We start from the raw sequence: 20,229 nt of genomic DNA, 5'->3' as shown, positions 1-20,229 counted from the left end.
ATATGCTGGATTTAAGAACAAAATACTTATATATTATGCAGGTGGGCGGGATAACCCCTTGATGGCACCAGCACCTAGGGCAGGCGGGTTGCCCACCCGTTGTGCTAGGGCACAGGTGGGTGACCTGCCACCCACCCCTATCTCAAACTACCTAGAAATTGTGAGATGTACCTCATTTCCCTTAAAAAGATAAAACTAACCCTAAATTTCTTAAAAAAGTCAAAATACATATCAACTTAAAAAAATGTATACTTTAAAAAAAATAAAAAAGTAAATGAAGTTTAAAAAGTGAAGAAAGCTTTTAAAAGAAGTTTTTTTTTAAGTTTTTTTTTTTTTTTTTAAAAAAAGATTATTGAATTTTTTTAACTTTGATTCAAATTCTTTTATTATTGTTTTTATTTTTAGCTATTGTAATCCTTTTATCAAGGGTGTTTGTGTCCAATTTTTTGCTGGGGGTAGATTACAATGTTTTGGAAGTTTGAGGGGGTTATTGATAAAATTGATAGTTTGAGGGTAATTGCAAATTGGGTGGTAGCTTGAGAGAGATTGGTGTAATTTACCTTTTTTATTCTTATTTTCACTTGAAAATTTTGCAGGACTCAATAGAGACAGAGGTTCTAGAACCCGGCCATAGTGTGAATTATGTCTGGGATGATTTGACTCTTCCACATAAACTGGTTGTCCAAATCGGTGGTAATCATCGAGCTCTTATATGTTGTTAACTTTATTCCTATCAATTTGGTTCTCTCATGACCTTTTCTTAAGAAAATTATTCATGATAATTTGGTTGAGAATGAAGTTTAGAATGATTCTTTGGTGTCCACAATCAACATGGCGGAGAGATACGTCACCTTGGATTTCTGAAACATCTTCATATCATGCTACTTGGGCTATCCATCTTAGCATTGCGTGCTTGTGTTACCTAAAAGTATAGGCAACTTTTAATAAAATATGATACATATATGTGACTCGTTTAGGAGATTCTCAGCTCTCAGCATTGCTCATCTCCTTTGCAGAATCAATTTGAGTTAATTATTTTAAAAGAAAAAAAAAAGCTTGATCTGTTTTTCATTTTTAACAGGCAAGTAGTTTTCCATCTCACGGTTGTGCATATATCAGGTAGAATACTACGATATATGGATAATCTTTTCTTCAAAATCTGGGCCTCAATCTTTAATGATGTCGGAGGTGGTGTGATGTCAGAGTTCTGTGTTTTGTGTATACGTGTAGATGCTGAAATGCAACATTTTCTGTGTATCAATATAGTTTTAATCTCTTTGGTTTCGTAGATAAGAGTATGTCTCTACAAAGGATCGACTAATGCCGTATACAATACAATGGATTGGACTAATGCCGATACAATACAAAGAAACAGAGTAATGGCTCGATATAATAGACAATTGGAAAATTAAACTAGTCAAATTCTTTTTGTTTATCTTAAATTGCAATAGTATTACTGCTTTACTTACACCCGTTTGTGAAGTGATATTTTTGTTTTGTTAAAAGAAAAAAAGGGTACTGAAGAGAAGCTCAATTTTTTTCTATCATTGATTCTTGAGAGTTTTTTAACACCTAAGTCCCACTATTTGTATTTTCTCTCTGGTATTCAACTTTGAGATGAAGCTTATAAAGATTCATATCTCTTGGAAGATAACTGTTGAATGGAGTCAAGTTTGTTGTCATGGTCTATGCTGTTCTGGCCACTTCTTGTAGTAATCTTGCCATGCCATTTTACTACCACTACAAATCTAATAGCAGGATTTTCTAATGCCACTGTCTGGAAATAAAATTTCACCGATGTCCAGATCAAGCATTGGGTGTATGTAAATAGTTCAACTTCAGGTTTGGCTTTCTTTGTTAAAGTTTAGGAATTTTTCTGGTATGATATGACATTTTTTGCAAATTTGGAAATCTAGAGAAATTTATTTCGTTTGATTTTCATGGCACCTAGGTGCTCAATTTCCAAATGTAGTTTCCATGCAAAAGTGATCACTTAGCAGTGCTCTATGGTCTAGAGGCTATTATACCAAGGGTTAATGCTGTTTTTTATGCATCAAAATGGACCAAGGTAATTTTTTGACCATTTGTTGTGGCCCTATCTATGGACTTAGGTATGCTACTCGAGCACACATATGTTTTATTTTATCGGTAAACAAAATTTTATTTAGCATAAAATAGACAATGGCCTGAGTATACGAGACATACAAGAGCGTCGCCTATGCATGCGAGTTTAACGATACAAGGAAGTCATGAAAGGACATGCCGTTAAAATCAATTACAATCGACCAATGGAGTAAAATACTGAAAAATAAACTTCTAAGCTCATCCATTGAACGCTCTCGATCTTTAAATCTTCTTGCATTCCTCTCCTTCCAAATACACCACCATAGACAAATTGAGACCATCTTCCACACTGTTGCAATCTGAGGGTTGCCCCGGATGCCTCGCCAAAAAGCTAGAAGGCCGATTACCCTTTTCGGCATCACATCTACATACATATGTGAAAACTGAAAAGGTCTTGATTAATCAAACCTTTACATATGAAAAACTGGTAATATTTCTAAATTGTCAACATTCCATAATTTGATCTTTTGTACCTTGGGGTTGAATGAAGTATCATTGTTGGTGCCATATGTGAGACTGCTCTGGTTTTAGTGACATTTGGTTTGAATTAGGGATGAGAGTGCATGAATATTGGTATAGTACATCATGCTGCAATACCTCATTGTCATTCATATATACAAAATAAAAGACCTAGCCGAAATAGGTTCTTTTGGCCGCAAGTTGGTCTTCTTTTCTTCAACCAACAATATATATAGACATGATGGGCCTTTAATTGAAGGTTTGCATAAGATTGAGAAAAGATAGCATAGCAAAGAGAGATTTGAGTGTGTCGAGATTTGGGTGTGGCTTTGGTGTTATATACATTTGATACTCAAATCAATTCAGTGAAGTCAATACTCTAGAGAAAAGAGAAAGGAGACTTCTAGTTTAAGAGATCAACAAGCCCGCATGATAAAGATAGTGTTGCAGTGTTGAACAAGGTATTTTTTTCTCGTCAAAAAATGAAAAAAGGATGTTCTTGTTCTTTAGATATCTCATGAATTGGAGAAAATTATAGAAATTTTCACTTTTAGTAGAAATTGGGGCATCGGGTTGAGTGATTTTATTTCTATTCACGGTGCCTCTGGTGATTTTCTTTCTGATCATTTCCGTTAGTGGATGTAGGCTTTTTAAGTCGAACCACTTAAATCTTGGTGGTTTTGTGATTGCTGAGTTTTGTTCTTCTTTTTCTATTTCTTGACTAACTTAATATCTCTATTTATCCCAACAAACTGGTATCAGAGTGTAGGCTTCTTTTGTGGGATGGCTACTGCAAAGTAGAATTAGAAAAGTTTGATGGTTAGAATAGTTTTAGCTTATGGTGCATCAAGATGCATGCTTTGCTGCAACAATAAGTTTTGGCAATGGTTTTAGACGATAAGGCGGGCTTAACATTGCAAAAGAAGATCTAGTAGAACTTGAAGAGAAACTGCGTGGTGCATTTCTGTTGTGTCTTTCATGTGGAGTTTTGTGAGAAGTAGCTGACAAAGAAACAGTCTAGAGTTTCAAAAAGTTTGAGAGTTAAGATGCAGGAATGTACACCTTCTTTGAGCATTTCGATGAAAAACTATTATTATGAGTTCAATGAAAAACCAGCAGGAGTCTAACTCCTTTGAAAAAGAGGAGTATGGCAGTATGGCTAAAAAAGAGGTTCACAGTACACTAAAGGAGATGGAAACCCAGCTTGTCGAGTTGAAGGCAGCGGTCACTTTTTTGTCTACGAAAATAGACTTGCTTTCATCTGGAGGCAACATGGTTGTAAGAAACGAGCTCGATAGGCCTGAGTCTTTTAAAATCAGATAAAGGAAAACGGAAAATTGATTTCGGCCCAGTCCCTATAACCAGATCTAGGAGAGTGTGGCAGGTCAAAAGGAAAACTGGGTCATTTGAAGTGCGTTCTACGTCGGGTATCGGCGTAGAGAAGACTGAAATGGAATGCCCTCTGCCACAGGGGACACAAAAGGCTGATAGTTGGTGTTACACCCTTGGGCCTTGGTCAGTGTTCTACCTGAAGAAACTATGGCACCCACGCCGGAGTTGAAGGAAAATGATGTAAGGCCGAGGTATGAGGGAGATGTAGGGTCCGTCGAAGTTGCACAGAAAGGGTTGCTAGGGGGTGGCGCACCTCCAATCAATGTTCTTGTCGACGAAACGATGGCACCCACCCGGAGGTGAAGGAACTTGATGTACTGCCAAGCCTTGCTGCCAACCCAAAACCTCCAATGCTGCAAGATACCAATTTGTTGGTGTCTATTTAGACTTCTTGTGACAACAACAATGGAGCTGTTGAGGAGGTACGGGATTTGAATGAAGGTGGTGGTGGTGGGGGTGGGGGGGGGGGAATATGGGTTTGTCGTTGGTGCCTTGTGAGGAGGAATGTTTTGGGCCTGGTGTACAATTGGGAGCTGTGTTTGAGGAAGATGTTGTTCCCCTGGTATCTCTTCCTCCGATAAACAATATAGTTGGTACATCATCGGATTGTGTTTTGCAAAAGGTTAACGAGATACAACGGTGTGTGGGGATTACATGTGGAGGATTTGACGACCAATTCATAGCACTACTCAATACTCACTGCAATTGAGGCGGGTCACTCGCTTGAAACGAAGTCAAAATTAAGAAGTGCCAGGAGTTAAAGTGCCTTTCTTGGGCAATCAACGACATTGCAAACTAAGGTAGTACAAGTCGAGGGAGGACTAGAGGGAGGGTAGGAATATGAAGCCTTTCTCTGTCCTCGTAGGATCATTCGGGTAGAGTATTAGTCTTGTGGGAAACAAGGGGTTGGGGTAGTTACAATGATTTGCTTTGCTTTGGGGAGGCATGTTTTGTTCCAATCGGGGGTGTATATTGGATAGGTTTCTAATTTCTCCCTCTCGGGTGATGTTCATTAGGGGCTCTCTATTATGGGCTAGGTGTTTTCTCTTGTATACACCCTGTGTACTTGGTTACGCCTATTGATATTAATACATTTAAAAAAAAAATGAGTTTTGAGGAATTTGATATTAAGCTTGATGATGAGGATGATGCCTTAATTTTGTGATGTTCTCTACCTGACCCTTTAGATAATTTTGTTAATTTGATGAGGTATGATAGGGATATCATGTCCTTAGGGATGTTAAGTCTACTTTGAATTCTAAGGAGTTGGGAAAAAAATTATGTGGGAAAAGTAGTGATAATCAGATTGAGGGTTTATTTGTTGAGAATTCCTCTAGTGGAGGCTCAAACAAAAGTCTTTCTAACAAGGAAGTGTTACTATTGTTGCAAATTTGATCATCATAAGGTTGAGTGCTGAAGTTAAAAAATAGGAAAGGAGTTCCGCTAGTGTAGCTAGTCTTGTCAAAGTAAGTTCTGATGGTTTAAAGATCCTCCTGGATTCAACATGTCTAGAGGTCACTTTAGCTATATGGGTCCTTGATTCAGTTTGTACATTATGTGTATTTGAAAAAGACTGGTTTATTGCCTGAGTCGATCAATGGTAGTTCAGCTTTGACATACGACGAAATGACTAGTAAGGTTGTTTGGATTGCTGCAATCCGCTTAGGGATTTGTGACAGGATTGTTGGGACTCGAGTGATATTCGGCATGTATCATATTTGATTTTTTACACCCATTGGTTATTGGTAATCTAGTGAAGGTGGAGTTATCAGGGTTTGCAAAGACTCATTGGTTTTGATGGAATGTAACATGGTTGATGGCCTCTACTTTCTTCGGATAGTACATTGACATGTTCAGCCATTGTACTATCTTTAGGGGTTCTTGGCCTTTAGTTCAAGCATTACTTGTACTTGGTTGGTATTCAGGGCCCATTTGGATACAGAGGTGACCTCACCTCACCTCACCTCATCTCATCTCATCTCATCTAATTTCAACTAATAATCTCACTACTATTCACAAACCATCTCAACTCATCTAATCTCATCTCACTATCCAAATAGGCCAATGGTTTGTGATAGCCTAATGGGTTTTCGGGGAGAGTTTGGAGAAGATTCATATGGTCGGATTTGATGGAATTCAAGCCAAGGTGGATAAGATCTCATAATTTTTTTTTTTTTAAAAATCACATGACATTCTAATCTCTCATTATTTCTCTATGGGTTTGCCTTCCTTTCTTTGTCATTAACATGCACAACTTCAAGTGCATTTAATTCACCAATTTGCCAAGCAAAAGACCTAGATAAAATAGGGTTTTTAGCAACAATTCGTGTTCTTTCTTTAGCCAACAATATATATAGACATGATGGGCCATTGGTTGAAGGCATGCACAAGATTGAGGAAAGACCGTATCAAAAAGAGAGATTTGAGAGTGAATTTGGTGTTCTATATATCTGGTAGTTGGGGACTTTATTAGAAAATATATGAGAAGAGGCTTCTTGTTCATTCTGCACAAGTGAAAAGAGAGGGCTTAGGTTTGAGAAAGCCACAAGTGAATAGAGGGCCGCAGCAAATAAGAAACAGGGTGTTCTTTTTATTAGATATGTCACGGGTTAGGGAGTTAGTTTCTTTTGGTAAAAAATCCTATTTGTCTTATGGTTTTAGTGAATTTCTTTATTGTGAATGTAGGCTTTTTAAGCCGAACCACTCAAGTCTTGGTGTTTTCTGTGATTGCTTAATTTTATTTTTCATTTTTTAATTAACAAGCCTAAAATCTTTACTTGTCAAAAAAAGTTTAAGAGTATGAAACCAATGTGAAAATATACTAGATGGCTTATCCTTGAAAATTCCCACCCAACAAGACCACCTTCCTTTATTTTGTGGGACATGTTGATGAATCATAAGGTGTTTTTTGTGATACTTCCATGAACCTTGCCATGAGTGACATGGCACAACACATTTAGAAGTGTGCATGAAACATAAACGTGTATCACTTGTATAATCAGATTGCAGGTTCGATAAATTACTGGCTATATGGATTATAAAAGTAAATATGACATCTGATATTCTTGCAGATATTGTTGTGCGTGAGATTAATTTGGCTAAGGTACGCCCATGGAAGCCTTTCTACAAATTTAGGCAGCAAAGAGGATTGGCATCTAATTTATTTTTTGATAAAAGTTCTGGGGACCAGAGGAACAAGTTTGGTGAATTTAATGGTGTGGAGAGGGTGGAAGTGGGGTACGAAGTATATGCAGATGGTCCCACACGGGTTTTACGAATCTCTATCTCCGGTAGTCACAAGGGAGAGGCAGTGTTTCAATCATGCACAAAGATTCAACTAAGAGTTTCCCATTTCGCAATTCACCTACTAGAACGTGGAAAGCAGGTAAGCCCAATTCTCTGTTATAGATAGTGTATCAATTCTTCCCCCCCACACCCACCCAAATGTTTTGGGCATAGATGATCACATATACATTTATATATAAACTACTGCCGAGACCTGAGAGGTTGATACTTTAGTCACACAGTTCTCTACTATAAATGACTAAATGGATAGCTCGAGATAATTTAGAAAATGTGCACCAGCCCATACAATAGCATTCAGGTTGCTTCAATAATTTTGATCATATCACTTTAAGGCCATAGCAGATAGGACTTTGCCTTTGAATATGCTTTATTGTTGTGCTGAGTACAGGATCCAATGGCATAATTTCATTTTCAATGAACAACTTTCAACTTTGAGTTTTTATAATTTTTTTTTATTTGTATTTATAGTTTTGATTTAAAATTCTATGTTTCTCTGAAGGATGGAGACGAGAGTGAGTTGCCAGTTTATTCCCCGATCATAATTGCGAGGCTTGGGAATATCAATTTGGATTCTGCATATACTGATCGGTACAAATATAACCAGATCAGTTTACAGGTAATGAGTCCATATGCTTGATATCTTCCCTACGAGGCCTATTATTTCATACTCTGTAAAGTTTTATGTTCTTGGGTAAGTATTTCCATCAAATTATTGTATTAAAAGTGCCTTGTATTCAATCCAGTCATTGGCTTTAGAGGAGAAGTGGGTAGGAGCTCCTTTTGCAGCAATGCTTCGTAGGCATCAGTTGGACAATAGCAGCCCAAATGATTGTGTACTAAGAGTTGATTTTGTGCTGCTTTCTGCAAGTTCCAATGTTATACAAGTAAAATACTCATCTATAGTTTTGCAGGTAAAATCTGGCAGTGCATGTCTGACCCTTCTTTTGTTTTTTCTCACTTGTAGGAAAATTAATAATATGCTTCTGACACATCGTCACTGTCAATGCTATGAAAAAGATTTGATATAACATTTATATTTGGCTGTTCTAGCTCTGATTTTCTGACTTGGTCCTACACAGCCAGTTGATTTGAACCTTGATGAGGAGACATTAATGAGAATTGTCCCATTTTGGAGAACATCTCTTAGTGACTCTACTTCTCATAGCCGGCAGTTTTACTTTAACCATTTTGAGATCCATCCAATCAAGGTGTGATGCTTTTTCTTATTAGCTTCATGACTCTGATTTTGAGTCTATACTCCATATTGTTAAAGTATTTGGAATCTCACCTGTCTCTGTATCTGTTTTTGTAGATTTTTGCAAATTTTCTTCCTGGGGAATCATTCTCTAGCTATAGCTCAGCCCAGGAGACTTTAAGGTCCTTACTGCATAGTGTGGTAAAGGTAGGTCACGCTTAAATTCTTGATTCATTTCTTTGCTGTCCTTTTATAAGCGCATTCTTTCTTCATTTGAGATCCCCCCACATTTTTCAACTTCTTTAGGTGCCTCCCATAAAAAATAAGGTTGTCGAGCTCAATGGAGTCCTGGTTACCCATGCTCTGATAACGATGCGTGAATTATGTATTAGATGTGCACAACATTATTCATGGTAAGCCTATTATTCATTGTACCTTTTTTTTTTCCTTCAGTGTTTTCCGTATTAAGCCATTAATGAAAATTGATTTGATCATCCAGGTATGTCATGAGGGCCATCTATATTGCAAAAGGAAGCCCATTGCTTCCACCGGGTTTTGTCTCTATATTTGATGATTTGGCTTCATCCTCTCTTGATGTTTTCTTTGATCCTTCCCGTCGGTTGATGAATCTTCCAGGTTTAACTTTAGGTACCATTTCTCCACTCTTTTTTCACTCGCTCATCCTTATTCTGTTTTGGTAAGTAATCTAGTATTGTTAAGTTCCCCTTTTCTTAATAATGAATATTTAAGCCGTATCAATAAGTTTGGATATTCTGAGCTGCTAGGAAGCATGGATATAAATTCAAATATGTCGCTGGAACTTCTTCTCCAAAAGTGGGATATGCTTTGATAGGGATCCACTAATATATTACTTAGAAATACTTAGGAAAAATATATAACTTAGAAATCATCAACTTTGTTAAATTGATGGATATCTTTGGTAATGTGGAGTAAAATAATCGTGTATTCAATTGTAAATCATATTTTAGTTTAAACATCTGACATAGTCCCTTCCTACAGTTCCTATGTTATCATTTATAAATATATTTCAATTCTATACTTTTGGAAAAGATAATATCGGATTGGTGAAGATGTATCTGAGACTCGTACGAGAGTATCCAAGGAGTATCAGATACATTTCCGTGCTCAAAGATGTTATTCAGTGATTGGGACTAGTTTATGAATTACCAGTTGTATATGAGGAAGTATCTGAAATAAATTGTTTCTGATACAACGAGTCCCCCCTAGAAGTATCCATGCTATAAATGAATGAAGACAGTAAGTACCGAGTTTTTTTATCTTTAGAGGTTGCACATCAAGTGGGACTTCGATTATGCCTGAATAATTAATGATTTTAGTGAGCATCCAGTTATGTGCTTTTTTCTTAGATCTTTGAGAAATATTACTTCAAAATGTATTGTCCTTTTACCTACGTCTTTTTTTATAAGATTGTCCTGTTGCTAACATTAAGTTTATATCCAGGTCATTTTGACATAGCTGTTTACTAAATATGTGCACTTGAACATGATATGCCACGTAATTTCTTTAGATGCTCATTTCAAACACTAACACTTCGTTCATGACTTCTATGTTTTCTTACTTGGGAAGGTCTGGTTGTAATATCTCTCTGCTGCTTTGGCTATTGGGGACAGGTACATTTAAACTCATCCGTACGTGTATTGATGGTAAAGGGTTCTCTGGGACAAAACGCTACTTTGGTGATCTAGAAAAAACTGTAAGTTCGATATTATTTAATTATCAGATATTGTTGACTCTGCACTCACAAAAACTATCAATGTATTGTCTGCAGTTGAGAACAGCGGGATCTAATGTACTCTTTGCTGCTGTAACTGAAATATCAGACTCCGTTCTGAGTGGAGCACAAACAAGTGGTTTTAATGGAATGGTGCAATTAATCTTCTCCACTATTGAGTACCACAATAAGCATTTTGCAATATTTTGATTAGCTTGCTTACATTGCCTTTCTGGCTGCCCATGGTTATTTTGAAGGTAAGTGGCTTTCATCAAGGAATATTGAAATTGGCTATGGAGCCATCATTTTTAGGAACTGCTTTGATGGAAGGTGGTCCAGATCGAAAGATCAAACTTGATCGCAGTCCTGGGGTTGATGAGGTAAAATCTGTTTAACATATATCACGTGACATAATTAGTGGGAATTGTTTCTATTTCTTTGGGGTGCACCTTTTTTCATTAATCTAGGTGGCAGGAAAGTTTTTGTGATAGTGTGTTGCTCTCTTGTTTTAATTATATATTCATTTATGTTGCATAACCCCTCCGTATCCTATTGATGCTTTAGTGCCACGTTTAGTTTACATATTCTTCTTTGCTGGTAACATGTTGTACCAACTAAGTCAGTAAACTAGCCAGCCTTCTGAATTTTTAATGATATTTCTAACGAAAGACCATGGGGCGCCAATCACCAAGCACACTATAATGAGCCAGCTTTTAAGGGTAAAATATTAATGCACATTTCCACTCTTGCAACATAATTGAAAATTAATTTTGTAGTGTATACGTTATATGTATATGTTAAGTATCTACAAGAAGCTAGGTCTCTTTGACTTTTTATAAGTCTTTATTTCTGAAATCAATTACTGATTGGTTGTTTTGATTACTGCAGCTATATATTGAAGGATACCTGCAAGCTATGTTGGATACTCTGTATAGACAAGAATATCTTAGAGTCAGAGTCATTGACAATCAGGTAATTTATTGAAGGGGGAAAATATTTACGAGGCTGCATAAAAATGCTATCAATTTTTCAAATGAAACCTTGATCTTGTAATGACTGTCCTATAAAATGCTCGCAGTTAGGCTCCGTTTCCTTCAACCGATATCACCAATAACATCCCTTCCAGTTCTAGGAACAAATTTGATAAATATTGGTAACTCTCAATGGAGTATTGGAACGGAAAATTCCATTAGATAATGAACTATTCATTTCCCCGTTCAACTGCTGCTCGGGGATGTAATTGTAGATACGCTAGTCTTAGTGGGTCGTTGGCTCCAGGTGGGGGTGTTGGTGTTCATATTGTAACTCTGCCCAGAGAGTTATTGTCTATCGTTGGCCTCTATGGTAAAATTAATCGGGGCCTGGGAGGTGGTGGTTTACCCTGTGGAAGATGCAGCAGTTTGAGTCTGCTTATCACCAACTCAATACCAAGGGCAATGCTTCTTTGTGGAGACCAAGCACTGTAGATCTGAAGATTCTGGATCATAAAGAATTTACATTTTCTATTTATTCTTGTACATTGGGTCAATCTAATACTAAAAGACATGCCTGGCATGCCTAATTATGAAAGATTTGATTTGCTTAAAGTTCATGGTTCCTGATCATATTGTATCATGTGTCCAGGTTTTCCTGAAAAACCTACCCCCAAACAGTTCGCTCATTGAGGAGATCGTGGACCGTGTGAAAGCATTCCTTATGAGCAAGGCATTGTTAAAAGGAGATTCTTCAACTACTTCTCACCCCTTGCACCATACTCGAGGAGAAAGGGTAATTGCATCCATTCATGTGTGCCTCTGTTTCCTGTTTTTTCTTGGTAGTTAGATTTTAGCAAGGGCACAAATTACAACTTACGTTTCAAATTAGGCTGTTAAGTGAAACTTTGGTAGTTTAGGCATGTACCGTACTGGCATCTTTAAAAATTCTCTTAAAAGTACTTTAGGGTTCGTTTAGATAGTGAGATGAGATGGTTTTAGATGAGTTGAATAAAATATTGTTAGAATATTATTTTTTAATATTATTATTGTTTTAGGATTTAAAAAAGTTAATTGTTTATTTAGATTTGTGTGGAAATTTGAGAAAGTTGTAATGATAAGATGAGATAGTTTCTATATCCAAACGATCTTCACAAACCTTGGTAGGAGCATGAATTTCCTGATAATCATCATATATGGTTCATTTTGTGGTGGCCGGACAAACCTTAGGTTTCTGAGCCAAAACTTGAGAGAGGAGAAAGTGTAAACCTGTAACAGAAGTTTCACTTTTGGGATCAATGTTGGTGTCCTTAACATTTTTCTATGCATTTATATTAATTACCTTCTTTCTCACTCTTTTTGCCTGGCCAGTAGATTTTAATTTATAATTAGTATTCAAACTCATTCATCCTGCTTGTGATCAATGCGCACATACGTTCATGCTGACATCCATTTTAAATACTTAAGCAAGGAAATCTTTGCCACAGGAATGGAAAATTGGACCGACTGTGCTGACATTGTGTGAACACCTATTTGTGAGTTTTGCAATCCGCATGTTGAGAAAGCAAGCAAATAAGTTTATGGCAAACATCAAATGGAAAAGAGAATCAGACGGTGACAATCATAAAGAAATAGTGCCTGCAAAACCCACTGAAGATGACCCCCAGAAGGTAAAATTCCTATGGAAATGGGAAGTTGGCAAGTTTGTGTTGTCAGGCATGCTGGCATACATTGATGGGCGATTATGTCGAGGTATTCCAAATCCTGTAGCACGACGGATTGTGAGTGGATTTTTGTTGAGTTTTCTTGACAAACAAGAACAATGAATAAACTACTTTTGTATAGCTTTGTAGCCGTAGTGTGCATGGATTTTATTATTTTTATTTTTGATGATGCGATGTAGGACAAGTTAACCAGGATTCCTTGCAATTTGAGTTTATTTCTGGGTTTTCCTAGTATCTATTTTTTGGTTTCCTAATAATTCTAGGATTTAGTTTCCTCTTAGTGTGTCACACCGCCGGCCCTTACCAGAGAAGAGGCACAGCGTCAATAAGAGAAGGAGAAGAGAGGTAATGGGGAAGGAGATTGAATTAGGGCAACTGAGTATCGGGGGTCAATTTTGATTGAAGGTTGTGGATCGTGGGCTAGACCTAGAGGGCTTGAAGACTCTGGGCTTGGGTGAGACGCTCAGATCATCAGTTGACGAGTTGGGTTAGGGCTTCTGTTGGCCCCTTAGAATAATTACAATGTTAGGCCTAGTACTATTAAGACAATATTTCTGCTTTCTTTTATTCTCCATCAGTTTTTAAGAAATATGTCAGAGTTTGTTATGCTTGTTATTTCTTGCCCGAGTATATAGGGGCATAGCTGTGTAATTGGAGGTTATCTGACGAATTATCAAGTATTACAATTCTCTCTCTCTTTTTCTAGAGGTCCCCAACCTCCACTTGGGTTTTTCCTTATTCTTTCCTACAATTTCTCTTTAACAAATAGAGAAATGTGACAATCTGGTATTAGAGAGGTCATGGCGGAAGGGACGCGTCTAAATCAAGTCTAGGAGGGGCTCAACTCCTTCAAACAAGCCACTGAGTCGAAATTCAAGTAATTAGAAATCGAGATGATGGCTCTCAAACGTCAGTCAAATGGGTTATTGCATCAGCTAGTAGTTTTTACACTGGAACTGCGAAAGCAAAATCAACATAATCAGTATGGGGAATCAAACTTCCATAAACAATAGGGGGAATGGTGATGGGGTGAGCGAACTGTAGAGGTGCAAAACAAATATGTGAGATTGGGTTTTTCGACCTTCTATGGTGAAGATCCAATTGGATGGTTGCATAAGGTAAATCACTTTTTCTCTTACTGCAACACATTACCACAACAGAGGTTGAGACTTGCCTCCTTCCATATGGAAGGGAAGGCATTAGTGTGGTATCATGATCTAGAGGAGTCTGGATCCTTTGTGAGGGCTTTGCTGGTGAGATTTGGGCCCAATGCTTACAATGATCCCATGGAGGCTCTTATTAGGTTGAAACAAATGGGGTCAGTCGAGGAATATAAGTCTAGTTTTGAAACACTGTCCAATGGGCTAAGGGGCTTATTTTGAATACTTACAAGCTTAGTTGTTTCTTAAGTGGTCTCAGAGATGACATTAGGATTCTTGTACGTATGTTCAGTTCTAGTATTTTAATCTAGGCTTGGCCAAACTGTAGAAAGAAAACATTGGAGTTAGTAGAAGAGGCATGAAGGCAATACTCTACTCAGGAGAACCAAGAATCCTTAAAAAACCCCCTACAAATGTCGGAACAATGAATAAGATACCACAAAAGGGAGTGATGCCTGTGCAAAAAATTAACTAGAATTAGATGAAGGATCATAAAGAGAAAGGGTTGTGTTACTATTGTGATGCCTGTTGGAACACGAGACAAGTGTTAGATCCAAGGTTGTTTTTAATTGAAGAAGTAGGGGTACAAAGCAGTGAGGAGAGAGTTAACAGAATCTTCAGCTAAGTTGATTGAAGAGGGCACCCTCAATCAATTTAACAAGTTGGAATAGAAGGGCCTCCTCCTGCAATTTATTGAAACAACAAAACATACAAGCAACAAAGAGACAAATCTAGTCATTTTGGGGTTGCTAAAGCAGTACACAGATATTTTTTAGGAACCTAGAGGGTTACCCCCGTGCAGGAGCCATGATCATACTATCACACTGATGCCTGATGCCAAACCAGTGTCTGTTAGGCCTTACAGATATCCTTACTTTAAGAAAGATGAGATTGAGAGAATAGTTAAGCAATTACTAGAGACGGGTGGTTAGGCTAAGCCAAAACCCTTATTCTTCCCCAGTGCTACTTATGAGGAAGGCTGACGGGTTTTGGAGGATGTGTATAGACTACCGAGCCCTAAATGCAGTAACTCTAAAAAATAAATACCACATTCCTATAGTGGAAGAACTGCTAGATGAGTTAGTTACATGGGTCTGAGTACTTTTCTAAGCTAGACTTAAGGTTCGAATATCACCCAAACAGGGTGAAACCCCAGGATATTCTCAAGACTGCATTTAGAACACATAAAGGACATTACGAGTTTCTTATTATGCCCTTTGGGCTAACAACACATAAAGGACATTACGAGTTTCATATTATGCCCTTTGGGCTAACAAATGCCCCATCCACATTTAAGAGTTTAATGAATGAGATATTCAGGCCCTACTTAAGGAAGTTTGTGCTGGCTTTCTTCGACGATATTCTGGTATATAGCAGAAGCAAGAATGAGCATTTACAACACCTAACAGTGACCCTAGACACACTAAGGCATCATCAACTCTATGCCAAGTAGTCCAAATGCAACTTTGGATGCAAAGAGGTTGCTTACCTAGGGCACTTGATATCGCCTGAAAGAGTTAGAGCCGATCTTGAAAAATTAAGGGCCATGATAGAATGGCCAGAACTAGCATCCTTGAGATCCCTTAGGTGACTAACAGGATATTATCGAAGATTTATTAGAGGTTATGGGGGAATAGTTGCTTCCTTAACTCAGCTCCTAAAAAATGGCAGTTTAAATGGAGTAAAGAAGCTCAAGAGGCCTTTTAGCAGCTAAAAAAGGCCTTAACTGAACTCCTCATTCTGACACTACCAGATTTTAATCAAAGGTTTACTATTGAATGTGATGCTTCCGGGATAGCAGTGGGAGCTATATTGATGCAGCAAGGGAGACATGTTTCTTACTATAGCCAAGCTGTGAAAGGGAGGACTCAACATCTCTCAACTTTAAGAATAAATTATTTGCACTGATTTCAGTAGTACAGAAATGGAAGCCTTATCTTATTGGTAGGCTCTTTACAGTAAAGACATTACCAATGTTTAAGGTTCCTATTAGATCAAAGGGTTGGAACACCCACACAACAAAAATAGGTAGCTAGATTGCTTGGATATGACTTTATAATAGAATACAAGAAGGGTAAAGAGAATAGAGAAGCATATGCCCTTTCTAGACAGTTTGAGGAGGAAGAGGTGACCTTAACTACTATTTTCTTACCCATTATTATGTGGTTGGAGGAACTAAAGTGGGGATACAGAATTGACAACAAGGTACAAGAAATAATCCAGAAGGTGGAGAGTGGAGAATTAAACCACCCTTATGAGATCAATGAAGGTTTATTGCTATACAAAAAGAGTGTATGTGGATGACCCATAGTTCAAGCAGAAATTACTGCAGCTATTACACAGCAGCCCCTTAGGGGACCATTCTGGGTATGATAAGATCCTACACATATGGTAAGGCATGATTTCTTTTATCAAGGATTTCAAGGTATCTATTCGAAATTGTGACACCTGTTAGAGAAACAAGGCTGACCAAACTCTACCAAGTGGCCTCCTACAGCCACTACATATACCCAACAAGCCATACTCTCTATAACCATGGACTTTGTGGGAGGACTGCCCAGATCCAAGGGATTTGATTGCATTTGGGTAGTGATTGACAAATTAACCAAGTACAACCACTTTGCCCCCTTTACACACCCATACACTGCCTCTACAGTAGCACAACTCTTCATCCAAAGTATTTTTAAACTCCACGGCATGCTCTTCTCCATCATCTCAGACAGGGACCATACTTTTACTGGTAAGTTTTGGTAGGAATATTCAAAAGCCAAGGTATATAGTTGGCCTTTAGCACGACCTATCACCCACAAATAGATGGCCATATAGAGGTTGTGAACAAATGTGTGGATAACTATCTTAGGTGTTTCAGTGGGGACAGACCTAAGGATTGGGCTAATTGGATTTCTTTGGCTGAGTGGTTGTACAACACCATCTAGCATGCATCAACAAAGATCATCCCTTTCGAGGCTTTATATGGCTATCCTCCCCTTTAGCTAATGACCTACGCACCATACACTTCTATTGTGGAGGCCATGAATGCTAATCTAAAGACTCGAGATGCTATCTTACAATTGATTAAGCACAATCTATACTGAGCTCAGGACAAAATGAAAAAATATGCAGATCTGAACCGAAAGAAAGGAATTTTGAAGTTGGAAGTTGGGTATACCAAATATTACAACCATACATGTAGTCATCAGTAACTGGAAGCAGCAATCTCAAACTGTCTCCAAAGTTTTATGGACCTTTTCAGATTCTACAGAAGGTCGGGGTTGTGGCCTATTGTCAACAACTACCCCCTTCCCCTCAGCTCAAATCCATTCGGTATTCCATGTATCTCAACTGAAGGCCAAGCTGGGAAGCAACGTTCCTGTGATTCCAACTTTTCCTCCAGTTGACTGTCAATGGACAACTTTGCTGTCCATATTTGTTTTCTTATTTATTTCCTTGATTTACTCTTTTGTACAATTAGCATAATATTTGACAGTTTGTATAAGGATAAAACTAGCATATACTTATTTCTTTCTATATATAAAACTCTTGTACAATTTATATAATAAACTAAGATCACAAGGCCAATTGATTCGGCCATTCATATAGAACTTTAACTTAATTTGACATAGTATCAAGAGTCGCTTGATTTTTTTTTTCCCTCTCGGTCTCATATTTTGATGTGTTTTGTACTGTCTCGCTCGCTTAATTTTTCTTTTTCTCTTCTCCTCGGTTTGTCTGTTAGTGCCTTCTGGATTGTTCTCAGTGAACCTGATGTGCAAGTATTTTTTTTTTTTTTTTGTCTCTATTTTCTAGGTTGGTGCTGTTGGCACCTTCTGTCCCTAGTGTGATAAATTTTGGTAGCCTTTGTTCATGTCTCGGCATCTCGAAAATTCTGGGTTGGGCATCTTGGCATCTCTGTTTTCTGGGTTGTGCCTTCATATCATTGTAGACTTGTATTGGTCTTGGTAATTTTTGGCACTTTTATGTGGTAATTGTTTTTTTGGCAATTTTATTTGTCTTCGTGGTAATCTCGGCAATTCTCTGTGTGTCTCTCGGTTTCTATTGCTAACCAGTGTACCTCATTTGAATTTTTTTCTTGTTGATTTGCTTTATGCCAGAATTTATTTATTTGAGATGGACTCAGTACCTGTGTGTATCAGGTTTACGGGCACAAATTACTTTACTTGGGCATTTCTGTTTGAATTTTTCCTCAAGAGAAAAGATCTTTGGGGTCATATTGATGGCACGGATGTCGCCCAAACATCCACTATTGATATATCCAAACATCTCGGGGCTTCTCCTTCATGGGTTGTACTTGATGCTTGGATTATGTCTTGGCTTCTTAGTTCGGTGGAGCCACATATTGTTACCAACTTGTGGACTCATTGCTCCTCTAAATTCATGTGGAATTACTTGAAGAAGGTTTATCATCAAGTTAATGACGCTTGTCACTTTTAGTTAGAACATGCGATTGTCATGTTTCAACATGATAGTCTTTCCATCCAAGATTACTCCTCGGCATTTCTGACTATTTGGCATGAATATACTGATTTGGTTACAGCGGATGTTCCTGTTGCCGCTCTTTCGACTATTCAGACTCTTCACGAGACTAGCCGGCGTGATCAGTTTCTTATGAAACTACGCTCGGAATATGAATCTGTTCGCTCCTCTCTACTAAACAGATCTCTCGTTCCTTCTCTTGATATTTGTTTTGGTGAGTTACTTCGCGAAGAACGTCTTCGTACTCAAGCTATTCTGGAGCAATCTCATGATAGTTTCGGGACGGCAACTGTGGCTTATGTTGCCCAAGGACAAGGATCACCTATGCATTTTAAAAATTTGTAGTCTTTCTGCTGCAAGGAATATGGGCATATTGCTGCCAATTGTCCTAAAAAAATATTGTTCTTATTGTAAGAAGGGTCACATTATCAAAGAATGTCGTATCTGCCACCAAAATCGTCAGACCCAAGTATTTCAGACTTATGTTATTGTACCTCCCGCAACAACTTTTGTAGCACATGGCTCTTCTTCAGGTGCTTCCTCTGATCTTGCACCTCCTGTGGCAAATTATTGCACACCAGAAATGATGCAACGGATGCTAATTTTGGCATTATTTGCAATGGGGTTTCAAGGTTAAAATTCTAATAGACTCTGGTACGTAGACTCAGGGGCTTCTAATCACATGACGAATACTCTCATTGCTCTGTGTCATGTTCAGCGCTATGTTGGTCAATTTGCCATTCAGACTGCCAATGGCAGTTCTTTGCCAATAGTTGCTGTCGAAGATGTTTTTTCTAAATTTATTGATGTGTTTCTTGCTCCTCAACTTTCCATGAATCTTGTTTCTATTGGTCAATTAGTTGATAACAATTGTGCTGTTAATTTTTCTGGTGATGGTTGTGTTGTGCATGACTAGGTAACGGGGGAGCCGATCGCGAAGGGACCTAAAGTGGGGCGCTTGTTTCCACTATTTTTACATGTTCCAACACTTTCTCCAGTTTCTTCTATTAAGTCTTTTGCTTGTAATGTTCCTGATCTGAGTATGGTGTGGCATCGTCGTTTAGGCCATCCCAATACTCAGATCTTATCTCATGTATTGCATTCTGGTTTTCTTAGTAATAAAGAACTGTATTCTTTATCTCTTGAGTATGATTCTTGCAAACTTTGTAAAAGCAAAACTCTTCCATTTCCTTTGCATGCTAGTAGAGATTCTCACTACTTTGATCTTATCCATAGTTATGTTTGGGGATATTCCCCGGCTAGTTCACATGAAAAATTTAAATACTATGTGACTTTTATTGATGATCATAGCAGATTCACTTGGGCTTATTTTCTTCACTCTAAATCTGAGGTTTTTCGTACTTTTATTGAGTTTTTAGTGTATATTTTTCTGCGACTATTAAGACTTTACGCATAGATTCTGGTGGTGAATATTTGTTTATTGAGTTTCAAGCATTCTTGACTTCTAAAGGCATTATTCATCAACGTTCATGTCCCGTTATTCCCCAACAGAATGGAGTAGCCGAATGCAAAAATCGTCATCTTTTTGATGTGGTACATACTCTCTTGTTAGAATCCTATATTCCATCCATGTTCTGGGTCGAGGCACTGAAAACTTATACTCACTTGATTAATTGTTTATCTTCCCAAG

The 20,229-nt window shown here is 37.8% G+C and overlaps 1 protein-coding gene across 1 annotated transcript in view; it reads left to right on the top strand.

Moving 5' to 3' along the window:
• Positions 1-13,119, top strand: part of LOC121240545 — a 38,068-nt gene extending 24,949 nt beyond the window's left edge. The window contains 14 exon segments of the mRNA XM_041138005.1: positions 597-693; positions 7,047-7,360; positions 7,781-7,897; positions 8,025-8,192; positions 8,361-8,489; positions 8,594-8,683; positions 8,783-8,889; positions 8,976-9,124; positions 10,129-10,211; positions 10,287-10,382; positions 10,487-10,609; positions 11,118-11,201; positions 11,853-11,996; positions 12,688-13,119. Of these exon segments, the coding sequence (XP_040993939.1) occupies positions 597-693; positions 7,047-7,360; positions 7,781-7,897; positions 8,025-8,192; positions 8,361-8,489; positions 8,594-8,683; positions 8,783-8,889; positions 8,976-9,124; positions 10,129-10,211; positions 10,287-10,382; positions 10,487-10,609; positions 11,118-11,201; positions 11,853-11,996; positions 12,688-13,026 (2,040 nt within the window). The 3' untranslated portion in view covers positions 13,027-13,119.
• The last annotated feature ends 7,110 nt before the right edge of the window (positions 13,120-20,229 follow it).

The sequence above is a fragment of the Juglans microcarpa x Juglans regia genome, chromosome 1D (genome assembly GCF_004785595.1).
Source record: "Juglans microcarpa x Juglans regia isolate MS1-56 chromosome 1D, Jm3101_v1.0, whole genome shotgun sequence".
Classification (NCBI taxonomy): Eukaryota; Viridiplantae; Streptophyta; class Magnoliopsida; order Fagales; family Juglandaceae; genus Juglans; species Juglans microcarpa x Juglans regia.
The sequence above is the reverse complement of the archived record's forward strand: the minus strand, read 5'-3'. Positions and strand labels throughout refer to the sequence as shown.